A 15968-nucleotide genomic window follows, 5' to 3' on the forward strand; every position below is an offset into this window, starting at 1 on the left:
TGAAAAAAAAAAATCAAGTCCTGCCCTTCCATTTTTGTCTTGTTTGAGAGGCGTTTCACTCAGATTTCCATCGCAACACGAAAAAAACCAAAACGAACTTCTGTTTCATGCCAACTTTAACACAATTTTCTACAACTTTATTCCAGCCACTTATCTCAGATTATACACATCTGTAATATATATATCAGTGTTTCCAAATTGACACGCCTCTGACAAAGCCGTAACATGCACCATTGAGAAGTTGAAGGTCACTTGAAGGGCACATTAGCATGCTTCTGTTTGAAATGTTTAGTGTTTTATAGCCTATATTCTGTTTAAAAGAATGAGTAGGAAGGATATAGTGTGAAACACAGAAATTGTAGTGTTCCATTCAGACATAGCTTTTGTCATTTCCATGTGTCTACTTCCTCACTCTTTCTGTGTACTCTCCATTGAGATGTTTTATTCATTGCTTTTTTACATCTGTTAAAATTCATGAAGCAGGACAAGGCTAAATCCCTGCGCTTCTCCTCAGCCAAGGATGTCTTCCATCAAGTGCAGAGAGGGGCCAAAAATTCCACCTGTGTTTCCACCCAGTAGCACTTAAGCGTGACACCTCTGGAATGCACAAACTCGCAAACAAGTCGCTCTGCAGAAAATCAGCCTGATTCGCCGGAAGTAACTGCATGGTAAGAAACCACACTTGCATGCTTCAATTGTTTAAAATGAAGCGTAATGGTTGTTACTAAGCATGAAATTGGTGAATCATGTGTCTGTCAGATACATATTGAAATATACTGGACCTTGTGGTGTTATGACAAAAGTTTGGCCACTCATATTAAATTTGATGCCTTGGCTTTAATATTTTACAGTTTAGCCCAATATAATGGGTATTTGAAAGCGTTATAAAACATGAAATCACAATTGACCGATTTGACATGAGTGAATTATTAGTAGACATTATTTTAAACAAGTTTTAAAAATATATTATTTTGAAAAATACTTTTAAATATGTTTATAAATGTAAATATTTGTCATATTTCTGTGGTTACTTAAACATTTAACAATGTTTTTACAATTTATTGAATTTCTGTTTAACTTAGCCCCCCCTAAAATGTTATTGTGGAAAAAAAATAAACCCTTTGGAAGGGTTTAAGGACATCCGTAAATTGCTCATTTGAGTCACTCATAATAAATAATGGCTGAGATGTTGTGAACAAACACACTGGCTTCAAATAACATCATATCTTCTGTGTTTAATGCACTGTGATTCACATGCAAGTTTCATAACGGGTTTCTCAAACCTTCAACAAAATGTAGCCCTCTTATAAGCTGTGTGTGCAGACTATTTCTCCATAGAAAATGAATACTACTTTTGAGATCCAAAACACTCTAGTGCACCAGTCCATGTGAATCATATCACGGCGCTGTTAAATTAAGACATGAAAATCCGCACAAATGTATCTTCACGATGAGCAAAGTTTTCATTCAATCTGAAAAATCTCATTAAGACTCGAGCTTCTGTCCATGTGTGTGTGTATGTGTGTTGAGTGTGAGAGAGTGGAAAACAGTGACCTAGCTTGGGTTTTTGTGTACAAGCCAAGGCAGGCAGTTTTTGTTTTGTCCTTTCCTTTAAATACATTTGAATGCTCAAATACCAATGTTAAATAGTACCACACACAAACCTTTGCGCTTGTAAAGAAAAATAAAGTTGGTGTCTAAATGTCATAGCTTGAATGAAAGAAGGAATTTGTGAATTTTTCTGACCAAACATGAGGTAAAATGAGAATACCACATTTTGACAAGATTGCAGATTCTCTTAAAAAATGACTCACGATTCCTGATTCTTGTCTGAATAGTGGCTAAAATCGTAATGTGTGTACTTGATTCAGTGGTTCGCAACTAGGTCAGTGTAAGTGGCCCGTTCTATGGAGAGGAAGGAAGATTTATGCAAAAAACGGTTCATTCCAGAAACCTCCCTCTGGAGAATTCAAGTCTGTAGAGACAGAGGCAATGGCTTTATTTTGGAAGAACCCAGTAAATCCTCTTCTTCTTTCCATGTAATGACCACAAAATCCGCTTTATCCACAGGTAAATTAAGTTATCTATAAAACCACTCATCTAAATGTTGTCACCTAGACTCCCACATAAGGTCCATTTTCTGGTCCAGTTCTGCTGTCCGATCCGTTTAGTGTCAGTAGAGGACAGGAACATCATCTTTAGTGTCTCCACAGTGTCGAAGCAGCTGATGGGTCACCACCATCAAAGCTGCTCCATCTCAAACTGGGTGTGTCCGTTTGCGGGCGCATTGGCCCAGGCCTCAGGCGCTCGTGGGTGTGAGTGGCTGGGCTTCAGGGGGTCTTCTGTGGGGCTGTGCGTGTGGATTAAAGAATCCGGGGACGCTGGGTCGGGCGGTCTGTGGTCGTAATACAGAGCCCATAGTAGTGTCACAGTCAACGTCATGGCTAAGATCTGGGCCACTCCGATCGACACACCCAAGAACCTCAACACCTGCAACTGCTTGGTGCCCCGGATAAAACTGTAGATCTTGGGACCACAACCCTGTTGAAAACAAATGTAGTGTAGTTAAGTCAATATAAAATCAAAATCGACTATATATATATATATATATATATATATATTATGTGTGTGTGTGTGTGTGTGACTATTAATATGCATGTTTCTGGGTTGGAATATTCAAACTAAAGGTTGGGAAATTGGGTGTCATTGACTTTAATCTGTAATTGGTGGAAGTTTTATCAACTTTTTCAATAGTTTTTAGTTTTTAACAATCAACAGTTGTTTTTTTTAGTTTTTATGTATTTATTATTTTATTTCTAATTTTATTTATTTTATTTTACTTATTCTTTAATTAGCTTCCTATCTTGGCCTATACATTTTTAATCATTTTTTTCCTGGTTTAATGCAGCTCTAATAACATAATTCTAAATAAAATTTTGAAAATACTTTCTTGCCTGATATCATCTGATAATTCTTACTTTACCAATAGCCAGGTGGCTAAAAATTATTTTAGCAAATTAGCATTAGCTACCTTATGACATCATGGCCACTTTTCACAATCCAAACAATTCCTAATATATAAAATCAAGTGTCCATTTACATTTTTCTTGCCATTTTTCTTGTTTCAATATTCAGAATTCCAGTCAAAAAAACAATGTGGAAAAAAGCCTTCTAATAGATCACTGTTGTCTCTTCACATTAACTGTGATGTGAGAAAGTAACAGAAACAAAATCACACTTCTGCTTTAACAGTTTGTTTTCATGTAAAAACAGCTGCCACACTAATATGTGAGCAATGCGACCCGTTCATCCGCTCGCGTGTGAGTCTGCCTGTTTTGGGGTATTTCCAATGCTAAAGTGTGGAAGAGCAGGTAAACTATTTCCTGTTAGTGAGGGATTTATACTGTGTGGAGTTATTCCTCTGTCATCCACTCAGAAAGAGAGACAGGAAGTGTGTGAGGATCAGACTCGCTCCACACCCTCAGTCTTTCACTCCTAACTCTCCCAATACAGTAATCAATGTTCCCATCTTATTAAACAAAGCCCTGCTTTCACTCTCTGCTGTGGGACCTGTTTGAAAGGCTGGGCTCTGCTGGCTGTTTTACCACAAACAATGTCATGTGTCTATAATGTCCGTCATTCTGTCTATAACTCTATTGTTTTATCTTTTGCTCTCTCTATATATCGTTCTACCTACCTCTATCTATCTATCTATTTATCTATCTGCCAGCCAGCCAGCCATCTATTATTATATCTATCTCTGTCTATAAGAATAAAAACGTACTTTATCCTATAAACCTACAAAGATTTTTAAACATTTATCAAAACCTTAAAAGACTTATCAGTTGTGTGGGAAAGGAGTGTCACAGGAAGGGCATCTGAGAAGCAGGGTGCTGGATGAGACACTGTGTTGTGTTTGTCCTCGAGCTTTTGTTTTAGGACTCCACACACAGGTGTGTGTCTGAGCTACGTGACTGATTTTAATTGCACTGCTGGAGTCGCTCATAACACTCACTGGCAATACAGCTTGATTAAACTCACGCTCAGCGGGAAAGTGAATCTCTCCGCTGTCTCGCCTCATTTTTACATAGTCACGTTTTAATTAGGGCTGTCAATCAATTTACTTCTTTAATCAAATTAATCGCATGCTATTCCACATATCAATATTTGCTAAGCCCCCAAATTAAAATGAGATTACACTATTGTGACAGATGAGTAAATCATTGAATAGGCATCACAAAAAGTGGCTTTTAGAAGTCAATATTGCATTCTTTTTGTTTTCATATTAAGTTATCAATCCAGGTTAGACATGACAATATTTTTAAATTGTTTGTCTATGTACAAATGCAGACGAACATCTTCAGCTGTTGCATCATAGCTTGAGACATGCCATGACATGCCATTGGACTACTTGTAAGAAGACCCGTCTTGTGAGTATGTTTATAATTTCCAGATGTTGAATCAATATCAAAAATAAGCTCACCTCCTGGTAAAGGTCACTGAGGTCATGGTAGTGGGCGTTTCGGGCGCACCCTGGATATTGATTTGAGCAGCAGGAGTCAGGTGGCCACTCCATCTCTGTCATTTCCAGCCAGTCAGTGAAGTAGATCACTCCACAACACTTCAACTGTAAGGCAGGTGTGAAAGTTAGCACATTTTCATGCTACGCTCAGTGAAAGGAACTATTTTTGATGTATACATACGTATATTGACCTGTGTATTCCATGCATATAGGTTTTCATTTTATATTTTTTCTCATATTTTACATCATTGCTGCACCTCTCCTCCCTTAGTTCTGGTCTCTATGAAGTCCCTCCCGCAACTTTTCAACAAACTACAAATGCAACTCAACTAGGCCTTATCCCATTTTTTTTTTTTTTTTTTTGTGTGTGTATGCCTTGGGCGAGAATTATTTAAATGGGAAGAAAAGGTAGTTCAGAAACATCCTTAGAGAATAACTTTGCAAACCTTTTTCACGTTCAAACAGCAATTACACTCTAAAGAAAGTTGAAAAAGTAAAAAATTAAATAAAAACATAACAGGACCGCTTTAAACATCAAATGTGGTCTGATTGACTGCTTGGGTTCACTCAGCATTTTTGCTTTCAGTGACACCAATACAATTATTTGACACCAACTTGTCGGTTACATGCAGTAGGTGTTGGATGAGGTGTAATACTGGTGATGATTTTGACCTCTCACCTCAGTCTGTAAAGAGTTCCAGGCATGCGTGAGCCACTGGTAGCGCTGCAGGCCAAAGTGAGGCATGCGTGACTTTAGACTTATCATATCAGACCTCTGTACCATTGGCTGAAGAAAGAGAGAGAGGGGGAGTTATGGAGAAATGTTCATGAAGCCCCTGTGATTTTGTAATCACATAATATAATTTCCCTACACTGTTATTAAAGACGTTTTCTAAATAACAAAAACCTTTTCCAGGCAGTTTAAAGGACCATCCACACGCCCACACATCCAATTTTAGGCTCTCTTGTGACCAATTTATTGGCTAGCTATGAAATACCCTATTTACAAGTGCATGCATCTGTTGTTTATATAGTAGTTGGCATTTTGCAATTTAGTCCTCATGAGACTTCTCTGTCTAATTTGATGGGGAAATGATAAGTACCCACAATGGCCGGAGGTTAGGATTGTCATCTCTTATTTAACTTGCTAAAGCAGGATAAATAGAAGTCAACATGAAATGACTATACGAATACTAAAAAGAGACTAAAAATACTGTTTTGTGCATAAACTTGCATAGATATATAAAATTTAAGGATGAATGAATGGATGGGTGCCATTGGGGTGGCCACTTTTCACAATCCAATTCTAATTTATAAAATTGAGTTGGTTTTTTTTTTTCTCAATAACCAGTTTCACTCTGAAATACACATTTTGGAAATAAATTGGGTTGCGAATGCTATTTCATGTTGACTTTAAGCTGAAGAAAGTTGGAGTGGCTGCACTGTTGATACAACTGATAACATGTAACCAGGCCAGGTGCAGCAGAATAAACAGACTCATTGCCCTTACGCCCACAGGGGTCCCATTAGGCCACAACAGCACAATAGGACCATCAAACCCAGCAAAGGTTTTGGGGTTTGTGATAAGAGCATATCCTGAAGCAGAAGCTGTGTATGTCTGAGTGAGAGAAGCTAGATTAAGGCCAGGTGTGAGCGATATCTTCCCCTTCGAGGTGCGCCTTATCTTTCGTATCCTTGGGCTAACAGAAGCAGATGCTACCTGCAATCCCTTTCCCCTTGCTGATCAAATCTTTTAGTCTGCACAGATCCAGGACAGGTTTCTGTAAAGCCTGATGCTAATCTGGCTTCAAGAGCCAACTAGAGCATTTACATAGGCGACTCCATCCTCAACCCGCACACGAAAACACTCTGCTTATTAACTCCCCAGAAGGAAGTCTGCTTGAGTCGGCCTTTTGAAGTCATAATAGTTAAGATTAGACCGTAAGCAGGCGGTTCAGAAATCAGATCCTCATTCCTTTTTCTCCTGGGAACGGCCATGTGGCGGCCGTGTTGTTGACGTGAGAGAGGGAAGAGAGTTGGCATTTCTGTTTATTCATAGCACCACGCACCTCATCATACGTCCACACTCCGCTGGCCAGCTCTACGCAGAATATCACCATCAGACTGCCAAAATACTGGGAATGCACACACACACACACACACACACACAAAAAGAAAAGGTTTGGTTAAAAATATCTTCTGAAACAATAGGCCAGAAGGAAGGTGTTGATAATCAGACATAGAGAAATGAGGGCAAAGTGTGTGTGCTTGTTCATGAATGTTCGGATCTGGATTCTGAGGTCTGTTTTGTCTCTCAGGTCTTCTCTCGGGAGTTTCGAGCAATTGTGACAGGCTGCGTTGTGAATAGCATAGTAGTCATGCTATTTTTTGCAGTATGCAGGATGTATACTATGCAAAATATGAAAATTTAAGAGAGCCATTATACAATCCACCCAATTGCAAGTGAAATCCAATTATCAACTTTGAAAAAAAATAAAATAAATGTGTGTATATATGTACACACATTTTTTTTTTTAAGTTGATAATTGGATGTCTGACTTATATATGAAACATAACGATAACATGCGATTACAATGTAGCATAATACTAGTTGAATTGTTTATTTATTAATGTCTCCAATATTAAAATAGTAGTATGCAGTATGCTCAATATGCTAGGGTGGATGGAAGAAAAGATAATATTTCAAAGTTCCCAAGTTTTTTGCATTCGCACAAGCACAGATTTTTGTATTTAGGGCAAACTAACACATCCATCTCATCTCCTCCCTTCCTGAAGACAAAGACACTCTGTCTTTCTCAAAATCTATTTAACGTACATAGTTCCCCTCGGTTGAACACACACTTTGAGAGAGATAATCAAGACGAATGACAGTGTTAGGAGCCACATTCAGAGCAGACCCCGTCTGACAGCTTGTTTATTTGGGAGAATCTAAATATTTGTGACAATTCTATGCCTGTGTTAGCATTTCAGCTAGTTTGTTAGACGCTTACCACAAAAAAAAAAAAAAAAACGCAACCGTCTTTTTCTCTACACAGCCTTCCCTGCTAATATCTGCCCTTCAAATATGTCCATTGTGAACTTGTAACCCCTGGAAGTTCCCAACAAGCTGGCTCATCTGCAAACATACACATTTTTCTCAGGGTAAGAGAGGTTCTCAGGGTTACATTCTCTCAGCGACCTCTCGGTTTATTGATTTGTTGAGAGTTTTACTCTTCCTCTTTCACACTCACACATTTTTGGCAAGTACTGTTACAGAAAACAGGACACTGTGAAATGGATGGATTTCCTTTTGACCGGAACGATTAACACCCCCTTTTTTACTTAGTCATGCAAACAGAATGAGAGTTAGATGCATCTAGAGTCTAGTATTAAGTCGTATCATATATGTTTTGACAGATGGCTAGTGTTAATGTCATTAAACTGGTGCTTTTGGGTATAGTTAGAAATTTGAACAAACAATGCTATGGACACGATGGATGTCTCAAATTGTGTGTCTTATCGAGGAAAGATATGCTATTCGTTTTTTTTTAAGTGATTAGGGATTCATAGTAGCCTGACGTCGTCATACTCAGATTCTAGTCAGAATGAGAGTCTGTTATGGATGCTATTACGATGTCACTTTGTAGGCCAAAAAGCGGAAGTGAGTTAGCATTTTAGCACTTCCGGTTCCCTTGCCCTAAAGTCAATGGGTTTTTTCAATGGGTTTTTGCTAAATCTCCTGAAATAAGGTCTGTGGTGAACAAAGCCTCTAAATATTTTCACATTTTGATCTCTTTTAAAATAAATTTCTGTCTACATCTTCTATAACAGACGTGATGGCTGAATCTACACATTTAAATTCTCCAGCATTCAAATTCATCCCAAGTGCTATTATTATTTGGTAGCATTAAAACCAATAGTAATGTTATAACACATACATTTTATTATACCATGGTCTGTCTGAATACTCCATTCTGATTGGCTGGACTATAAGCATTCATTTCATATGCCATTGAATGGAAGAGAGTCTCTCAGTAGATCTTTTTTGATTTTCACATAAAGAGTTCATCACATTAAAAATGTCAACAGACACATTTCCAATTAAAAAGCAATGGGCTCTATGCACGGCGGTATTTCCGGTGAAGCATTAGGGATGCTAGATAACTTCCGCCGATCGTAGAGTCCAATGCAATACCGAGAATTTATATTGAATTTTATACTCCATGGTTATACTAATGAAACGTTAGTCACAAAAACAGATAAAACAGACACCCCTCGTTGTGTTTATGCTTCTTTTTTAAAATTATATTAAATAAATATAACTATATATAAAATTACATCTAAACGTATGTACGTTTCATTTCAAAGACTGGAGGACAGTAAATTTTGAAGACTCTGCCATAATCCCGTTTTCCTCGGTTTTCCTCCGCTTTAATCTCCACAACCGGAAATGGACGAGCATCCTTGCGTCAAATGCGGAATTTATGCGTGCATATAGCCCATTCATTCATGAAAATTCTTAGAAATTTTTAATCAATTTCACCGTTCAATATGAACTCCTATCTGCTCTCCTGATCTCTATTGCTGCCTCCTCTCTTTTGCTCTGACAGGACAAAGAGTGTGTGAGAGTGTGAGAGTTAATGTGCATGTGTGTGTCCGGCCAGGTCGCAGCACTCAGTGAGAGGGCGGCTGGTGAATAGGGCGACCACGTAACCCAAGTGCCTCTCCTCTCTTCATGTCTTCCCACTCTCCTCCTGGATTGGTTTACCTATTGTATCACAGCCAGATAATATTGTTTGTCGCTGAGCCTCTGGGTAACACAAGCCCACTGGGGCAGAGAGGAGAGGAGAAAGGCTCCTCAGGAGATGAATGGAGACCCAGAGAGAGGAGGAGGAGGGGGAGAGATGGGCAAAGGAGTCCCAGAAAACAAGTCCTCAGTCTGGGTCAGCAGACGGGACCCCACCCTCTCGCCCGCCGCCGCACACCTGGGACTGTAAGCCACAAAACAGCCCTCTGCTTACTCTCTCCTCCCCCCTTCATGCTGGGATTTTGTCAATTCATCATCATAAAATAGATTTGCTGACCTTTTAAATGTTACACAATGAGAGCCTTTCAAAGGGGCGATTGCATAGAAAACAGAATTATCCTCGCTCTTTTGAAATCAAACAGTCCAACATGTTCATAGAAGCTGGAAAATGGTCGCTTAGAAATAACAAACATGAATGTTTCTTATTTACCGTCAAGATTTCAGATTAAAATTGCAGAGGGGTTGAAAAAGTCTAAGACCTCAAGTGAAAAATGTTTTCAGTATGTTATATTTTGGTTTAGATTTGATAGATTTTTTTTTTTTATTAAATATTATTAATATTATTAGTTAAATGTTTTTATTTTAAAACAAATTAAAAATACATTTAATTCACTGCATGAGCAGTAAGCATCTTGAACATTGTCAAAATGTCTTTTTTTCATCAATATTTCTTCTTTAATATATATATATATATATATATATATATATATATATATATATTAAATTAAACAATTAAATTGCATAAATGTTACTGTCACTGAAGGGAAAAGGAACAGTCTGGATACTTTGTTAAATATCTTTCTTTGCGTTTCGACATCAAATGTTTTTGCAACAACACAGTTTTTTTTATTTTTGGGTGGACTGTGTCTTTAAAGTAGAAAAAGTAATTCTGAGGGTCAGATAGAGGGTGGATTTTCCTTCCTCCCCAAATCATGTTATATGTGCTAACAGCCTGTCAAGATCTTGCCATTTCAGAAGTCACAATGTCACGAACACATCTGTCTAAAAAACACAAAAATCTCTCACAATGGATATAACTATGTGGCCTTTATTTGGCCCTCCTTGACAGTCTGTCATGCTGAGAGAAGTGCAGTGCTCATACATTACTCCTGTCTAACTCTTTGTACCAGAGTCGCAAGAGCTTTACGACCTCCATAACCTATAGAGCGAGTTTCTACCAGTGTCAGAGGAGGTTATTATCATCTGAAACACACGTTCTGATGATACGGATAGCTAGACACAGGGTGCACCATGACATCTAATATAAAGATATTGCCTTCTAGTATCCCAGTGTAGTTATGAGGTAAGAATTGACTTCCTGTGGCTATAATGTGCCATGCTAGATTTGAACACAAATATCTGTAGCTGAGAGTCAAAAACAACATGAAACTCCATTCACAATGCATATAACTTCTATAGACCATTTTGCAAGATGTAAACAACACTGGTCCAGAAGCACTTCCTGTTTCAGTTTGTAACTGTTTTCTTTATTTCACATGTAAAGAAAACATCTTATGTTTGTATAACTTTTTGATTCAGTTTTATATGTTCTGTTGGTTGTATTTTATCCCAGCTTTTATTAAAAAACTGAAACAGGAAGTGCTTCTGGACCAGTGTTGTTTACATCTTGCAAAATGGTCTATAATAAAACATACTTCCAAGTGAAAAACAATATTGGTTGGGACTTACTGTGAGGGCATTCATCAGTATTTGATTAGATGTTATGCTGTGATGTTATTTGTTAACGTGACATTTTCTGCCTGCAGGGATTTTGCTACATCATAAAAGATCATGGCAAACTGACGTTAGTTTTTGATTTTTTGCTTATTATCATCCTCAATGCATGTTGATCAGCTTATTGTGGATGAATACCCATTGGATAACACTTTACTTGAAGGGGTGTGCATAAGACCTTCATAACCATGACATGACACATGTCTTGAATATGAATACATTTGTTCGTGACTGTTAAAAAAGTATGTTTAAAGTACTACATCCGCCATATTATCACTGTCATGTGACCTTCGGCATCATCTCTTCGCCTCTATTACTAATCCTCTTCCGTGGACTCGTGGGATAGTAAAGTGTCCATCAAATGCACACTTCAAATTCTCGCCAGAAGTATTAGGTCATCCGTGTACTTTCCGCCAGTTTCATGAATACTATGAATTCAGACATATTACTTGGCCCAAATCTTGTTCGACTACTTAATCAAGTAGTAGGCAGATGGAAATGCATCGCATTACAGAAGTAAAATGGGTTCAGGGTGGCTGAGGATGTGATATCTCTCTCTACTCCCCTCTAGTGTGTGAAGTGAAGACACAGTGGTCTCTGCGGAGATGTGTGGATAAAGAAAGCAAGACTTGTTTGTATCTGGTTCGAGGGTGTTTGGGGTCAGCAACGTCAGTGCCAGCTAAACTTAAAATATTCTCGGTACACAAAACCACACACATTCCAAACCACACAATGTTCCTGCTGTGCTGGTCTTTTGTTTTGTTCCCTTCCCAGTTCTACTTACCCAGGACAGTAGGAGCAGACTGCACTTGAGCGTGCCGCAGTAGCCCACCATGGCCACGATGATGAGAAAACAGCACACGGCGATGACGACAGGATGGACGACGGGGGAGTATGTGAGAACGGCTGCCTCCTCCAGTCTTGAGGAGAAGAGAGAGAGGAAGAGTCATTTCTTGGCAGGCTTTTTGTTTATTTATCCATCCATCCTGCTCACTTGCCTCTTCCTTCTCTCATAGGGCAGCATATATGAGTAATACACCAGTTGCAAATAAACAGTGATTATACTCTGTAGGAATGCAAACTCTCTTGCTCTTCCTGTCTCTACTTCTGTTTGGCTCTCTTTTGCACCAGTTTTCTGAGATGCAACAATGTTTTCACTAAAAAAGGCATGGACAAGCTACAGAATATTCCAGATTCTGAATACTTTAAGCTCAGCTTTTGTAAACATTAAAATACTATTTCAATAATATAGCCACAAGTTGCATGTAAACATGATTTTAGGGGCTGTTTACATGACACCATTTTCAACTAAAAATTCTGACTTTATATCTCACAATTCTGACTTCATATCTCGCAATTGTGAGATAAAAAGTCGCAATTATTATGATTTTTTTTTTTATCCAGTGGCGGAAACAAGCTTCCATACCCCATAACCTATTTTTGCTTTAATGAAAATTAACGTAATTAAAATTATGCTAAGGCTCTTGATTAAGCTGAACATGTCCTGAGGTAAATATCTAACTAAAGATCACACACAAATGCGTACAAGTCTGAAACGTTCTATTCTAGTTGATATGCCATTAAGTTTCGATCTGCAGAGATGAGATTTTTACCACCATCATAGGAGGGCCGACTCAGCATGTTACTGCAACGCATCTCTGGTAAACCTATTTGTTGTGTACAATCAGGTTTTAACAATTTTCTCTCTGTTGATTCCCATTCATGTCATGATGTGGCCCACAGAGGGCTCAGTAATTATAATACACATCTTGGTGATAAATTGCTTTTTGTCAACCCTAATTACGAATCACTCGCCTCCAGGATAATATTGCTTCTTATGGGATTTTTCATGCAGTTTTCCTTTAATGCTTGATATGATTTAAAAAAAAAAACATTCACATACACAAATGAATGGTTCTCAACCCAGTTTCTGTCTCCACTGATAACTTAATGCATTTATCTGATTTCATCTCCAGAACTGCACACCTCATTCATGCTTGTAATTACTATATAAGCTTGAGGCAATTTGATCCAGACCGGCTGAAAAGTTGGAAAACAGTAAATTAGACCTTTACATGGACCGCTGCCCCAAATGAAAGGATTTTACGGCTCACACCTGTCCATCCGCTGCCTCTCACCTGGTGTCTGCGGTTAAGGTGAGTACATTGTTCAGGTGATCCCTGAGGCAGGCGGACACTCCCAGCACACACAGGGCCATAAGCTTGGAAAAATTAGAAGAAAACACAGGACTTAAGCCACACTTAAACATGCATTTTTGAAGATATCATTTACAGCAGTTTGTAGTCAAAGCCTATATGAAAATTGACATCCTTTATCTAAATATTATTTAAAAAGTGTTAACGATAGTGTAAGCATATTGCGCAGGTGTGCTTGAAGTAAATTGTTTTTATTTGTGATAATGCAATGAAACATGCCAAATTGTGCAGATAAAAGTTTTTGGCTAGGCTGTCGGACAAAGAAATGATAACGCATGCAAAATCAAGAGAGCACTAACAAAATATTAATTAATAACTGATTATGTTGTATAAAATAAAACATGTAGCTGTTATTTGCCTTTTTGCCAGATAAATAAATACCTTAAAATGTATGGTTTGATAAAAACAAACCACTTTTGGTAAAATGATTTATTATATGTTTATTTCTACGGTATATATATATATATATATATATATATATATATATATATATATATATATATACTGTATATATACTTTATTATTTAATATTTTCAGATTTTTTTTTATATTCTTAGAATAAAAAGTATTTAGACACTTTCTGGTTGCCAAATGTTAGTGGGACACCATGATCTACACTGACTGGATATACAGCCTTTGGGTCAGCTGGTAATCATAAAATTGGCTCAAAAAAAGTGAAATTGTAGTTCTGAGAGACAGTCTGGCACAATTTTCTTACAGATGCCACTTGGTTTGATTATGCAATGCAGTAAAATTCATCCATTTTAGTTGTCTTTGGGGTATGTTTGTGTCCATGGTTGGCTTGGAAACCTATTTAGGTACCGTGCTATGTTTGACGTGCAGCAATATTAGTGACATGGGTTTAGTTTGCCCTACGCAGGCATTCTTGGTCTAAAAACACACCCTGGTGCTTATCACATTTAATTCCCTAAAAATAGCGGCCGCAGCAGAATGTGAGCTGTGTGCCATTGGAGCATAGCTGGGATTCAGGCTGTCCTCTACATAAAGATAACATAGGATGGGGAGGGAGGGAACACAGATTGCGCGTGTGTTGGCGTCTTGGAGAGCGCACAGCAGCACTGTGCCATGTAACGTGAGCGCTCGCTCGGCCACCTGCTCCGACTTGGACTCGTCTTACCCAGAAGAGAAAGTTGAGCGCGTAGAGCAGACAGCGCAGACATTTCACCGAATCCTCCCGGGCCATTCTAAGCACACCAACTGCTCGCCAAAAGACCTCATTTTAACTTCTGCCACCAAGGCACCATAACCACTGAGGAGAAAACAACAATTAACAGTCACATACAGCTTACTTGAGATGATAAGATGAACATATGCTGCAGAAACCACTCTAAGTTGGTTGCTGGTCTTTGTTGGTCTCATGGGCTCGTGGTTGGTTGAGAATGGGTTTGGGCCTCCTCATCAACCTGATTTGAGTTTGATCATACTGGGAGACCGTCTCAAACCACCTAAGGCCACTAGCCACCCAAGGCCAGCTGGCCAGGTGGGGAGACCACCTACCACTAAATAAAAGTTTCTTCCCCCAGGCAATCTACAGCACAAACAGTTAAAAGTTATCCCCACTGTGCAAGGATAACTAAATGCAATATCCCTTATATTTATTTGACAATATTTGACCACTTTTTATTCCATTCCTTGTTAATTACACTCTATTTTATCTGTATATGGCACACCTGCACATACAGATTTGTCTATTGTATGTCTTATCCACATATCTTCATTTTTTTTATTATTATTATTATTATCTGTGCACTGTGTTGTCTCTGTTTACTGGAAGCTTATCCAGTCAAGAAACAAATTCTTTATATATGCAAACATACTTGACAATAAAACTTTTTCTGATTCTGAAGACCACTTTGGACAGGCTGGGGAACCAGTAAATAATCTTAGTCCATTTAAAGTGTTTTTATGGTTTTTGAAATCCTACCATGTCATAAGTCCTTGTGCGTGTTCAGTGCGCATCCAGAATGTCTTGATATAATGTTGTAAATATCCGTGCGAGGTTTAAAAAGCAACTTGTGATTTTCAAAAGACCTGCAGGTTGCAACTTTCTCTTCTTGGATGGTGTTTAAATTAACTTTTCCACAACAAAAATAAAAAAAAGAAAGAAAAAGTTTCCAAAAGAGAACAAGAAAAAGAAGTTTGAAAAGTATTGCACTGACAACCCCTTTATATTCTGTCCAGCATGAAGTTGTAGGAAACTCCTCAAACTTAGTTGCGCCTGCAATGTAAAGTCATCTTGATATCGGAGCTGCGCGCAACAGTCGGGCGTGTTCGCTGCGATCCATTCACTGTCACTGTCATTCCAGGCGTTGTATGCTCCATTCAGGACCAGCTGTGTGCACCTCTTCTTTCCACAAGTGTTTAACTTCTGCATGTTAAGAGACTTTCACTCCAAACGCGCTGAGTGTCATCCGGAGCATTGGTGCCTCCGGGTCCTAAAGACAAACTCTGGGTTATTCCGATTATGGCAAGCCTATTTAACATTTTTTATTTCTTTATTTAAATGGTATACAGAATTATAGCAGTAGTAAATTCAACTTGTTTGCCACGAATTCTATGTTGTTCAGATATCTTTATTTTTTTACCTCAGACTTCCAGTTGTTGCTTCAAGAAGCTATTCAAGTAACTATTGAACATGATAATCAGCTATTTATTTCCCAGTTAAGTA

At 38.3% G+C, this 15968-nt stretch overlaps 1 protein-coding gene across 1 annotated transcript; it reads right to left on the minus strand.

The window, feature by feature from the left end:
- Positions 1 to 1220: 1220 nt before the first annotated feature.
- On the minus strand, positions 1221 to 15712 carry tspan12 (tetraspanin 12). The gene is made up of 8 exons (XM_039667971.2): positions 15225 to 15712; positions 14418 to 14549; positions 13202 to 13284; positions 11848 to 11983; positions 6592 to 6657; positions 5202 to 5309; positions 4484 to 4627; positions 1221 to 2541 (listed from the first exon to the last, which is right to left on the minus strand). The coding sequence occupies exons 2-8, from the start codon at positions 14481 to 14483 to the stop codon at positions 2242 to 2244; spliced, it is 903 nt and encodes a 300-aa protein (XP_039523905.2). The 5' UTR covers positions 14484 to 14549; positions 15225 to 15712; the 3' UTR covers positions 1221 to 2241.
- Positions 15713 to 15968: the final 256 nt, after the last annotated feature.

Source organism: Pimephales promelas, chromosome 24 (assembly GCF_988280905.1).
Source record: "Pimephales promelas chromosome 24, fPimPro1.hap1.1, whole genome shotgun sequence".
In the NCBI taxonomy this organism is placed as follows: domain Eukaryota; kingdom Metazoa; phylum Chordata; class Actinopteri; order Cypriniformes; family Leuciscidae; genus Pimephales; species Pimephales promelas.

Coding starts and splice junctions, on each gene's coding strand:
- tspan12 (XM_039667971.2), bottom strand. CDS start 14,483: ATGGCCCGGGAGGATTCGGTGAAATGTCTGCGCTGTCTGCTCTACGCG. Junction 13,285..14,417: donor CGCTCAACTTTCTCTTCTGG/GTAAGACGAGTC, acceptor AATTTTTCCAAG/CTTATGGCCCTGTGTGTGCT. Junction 2,542..4,483: donor TCAGTGACCTTTACCAGGAG/GTGAGCTTATTT, acceptor TGTTTTCAACAG/GGTTGTGGTCCCAAGATCTA.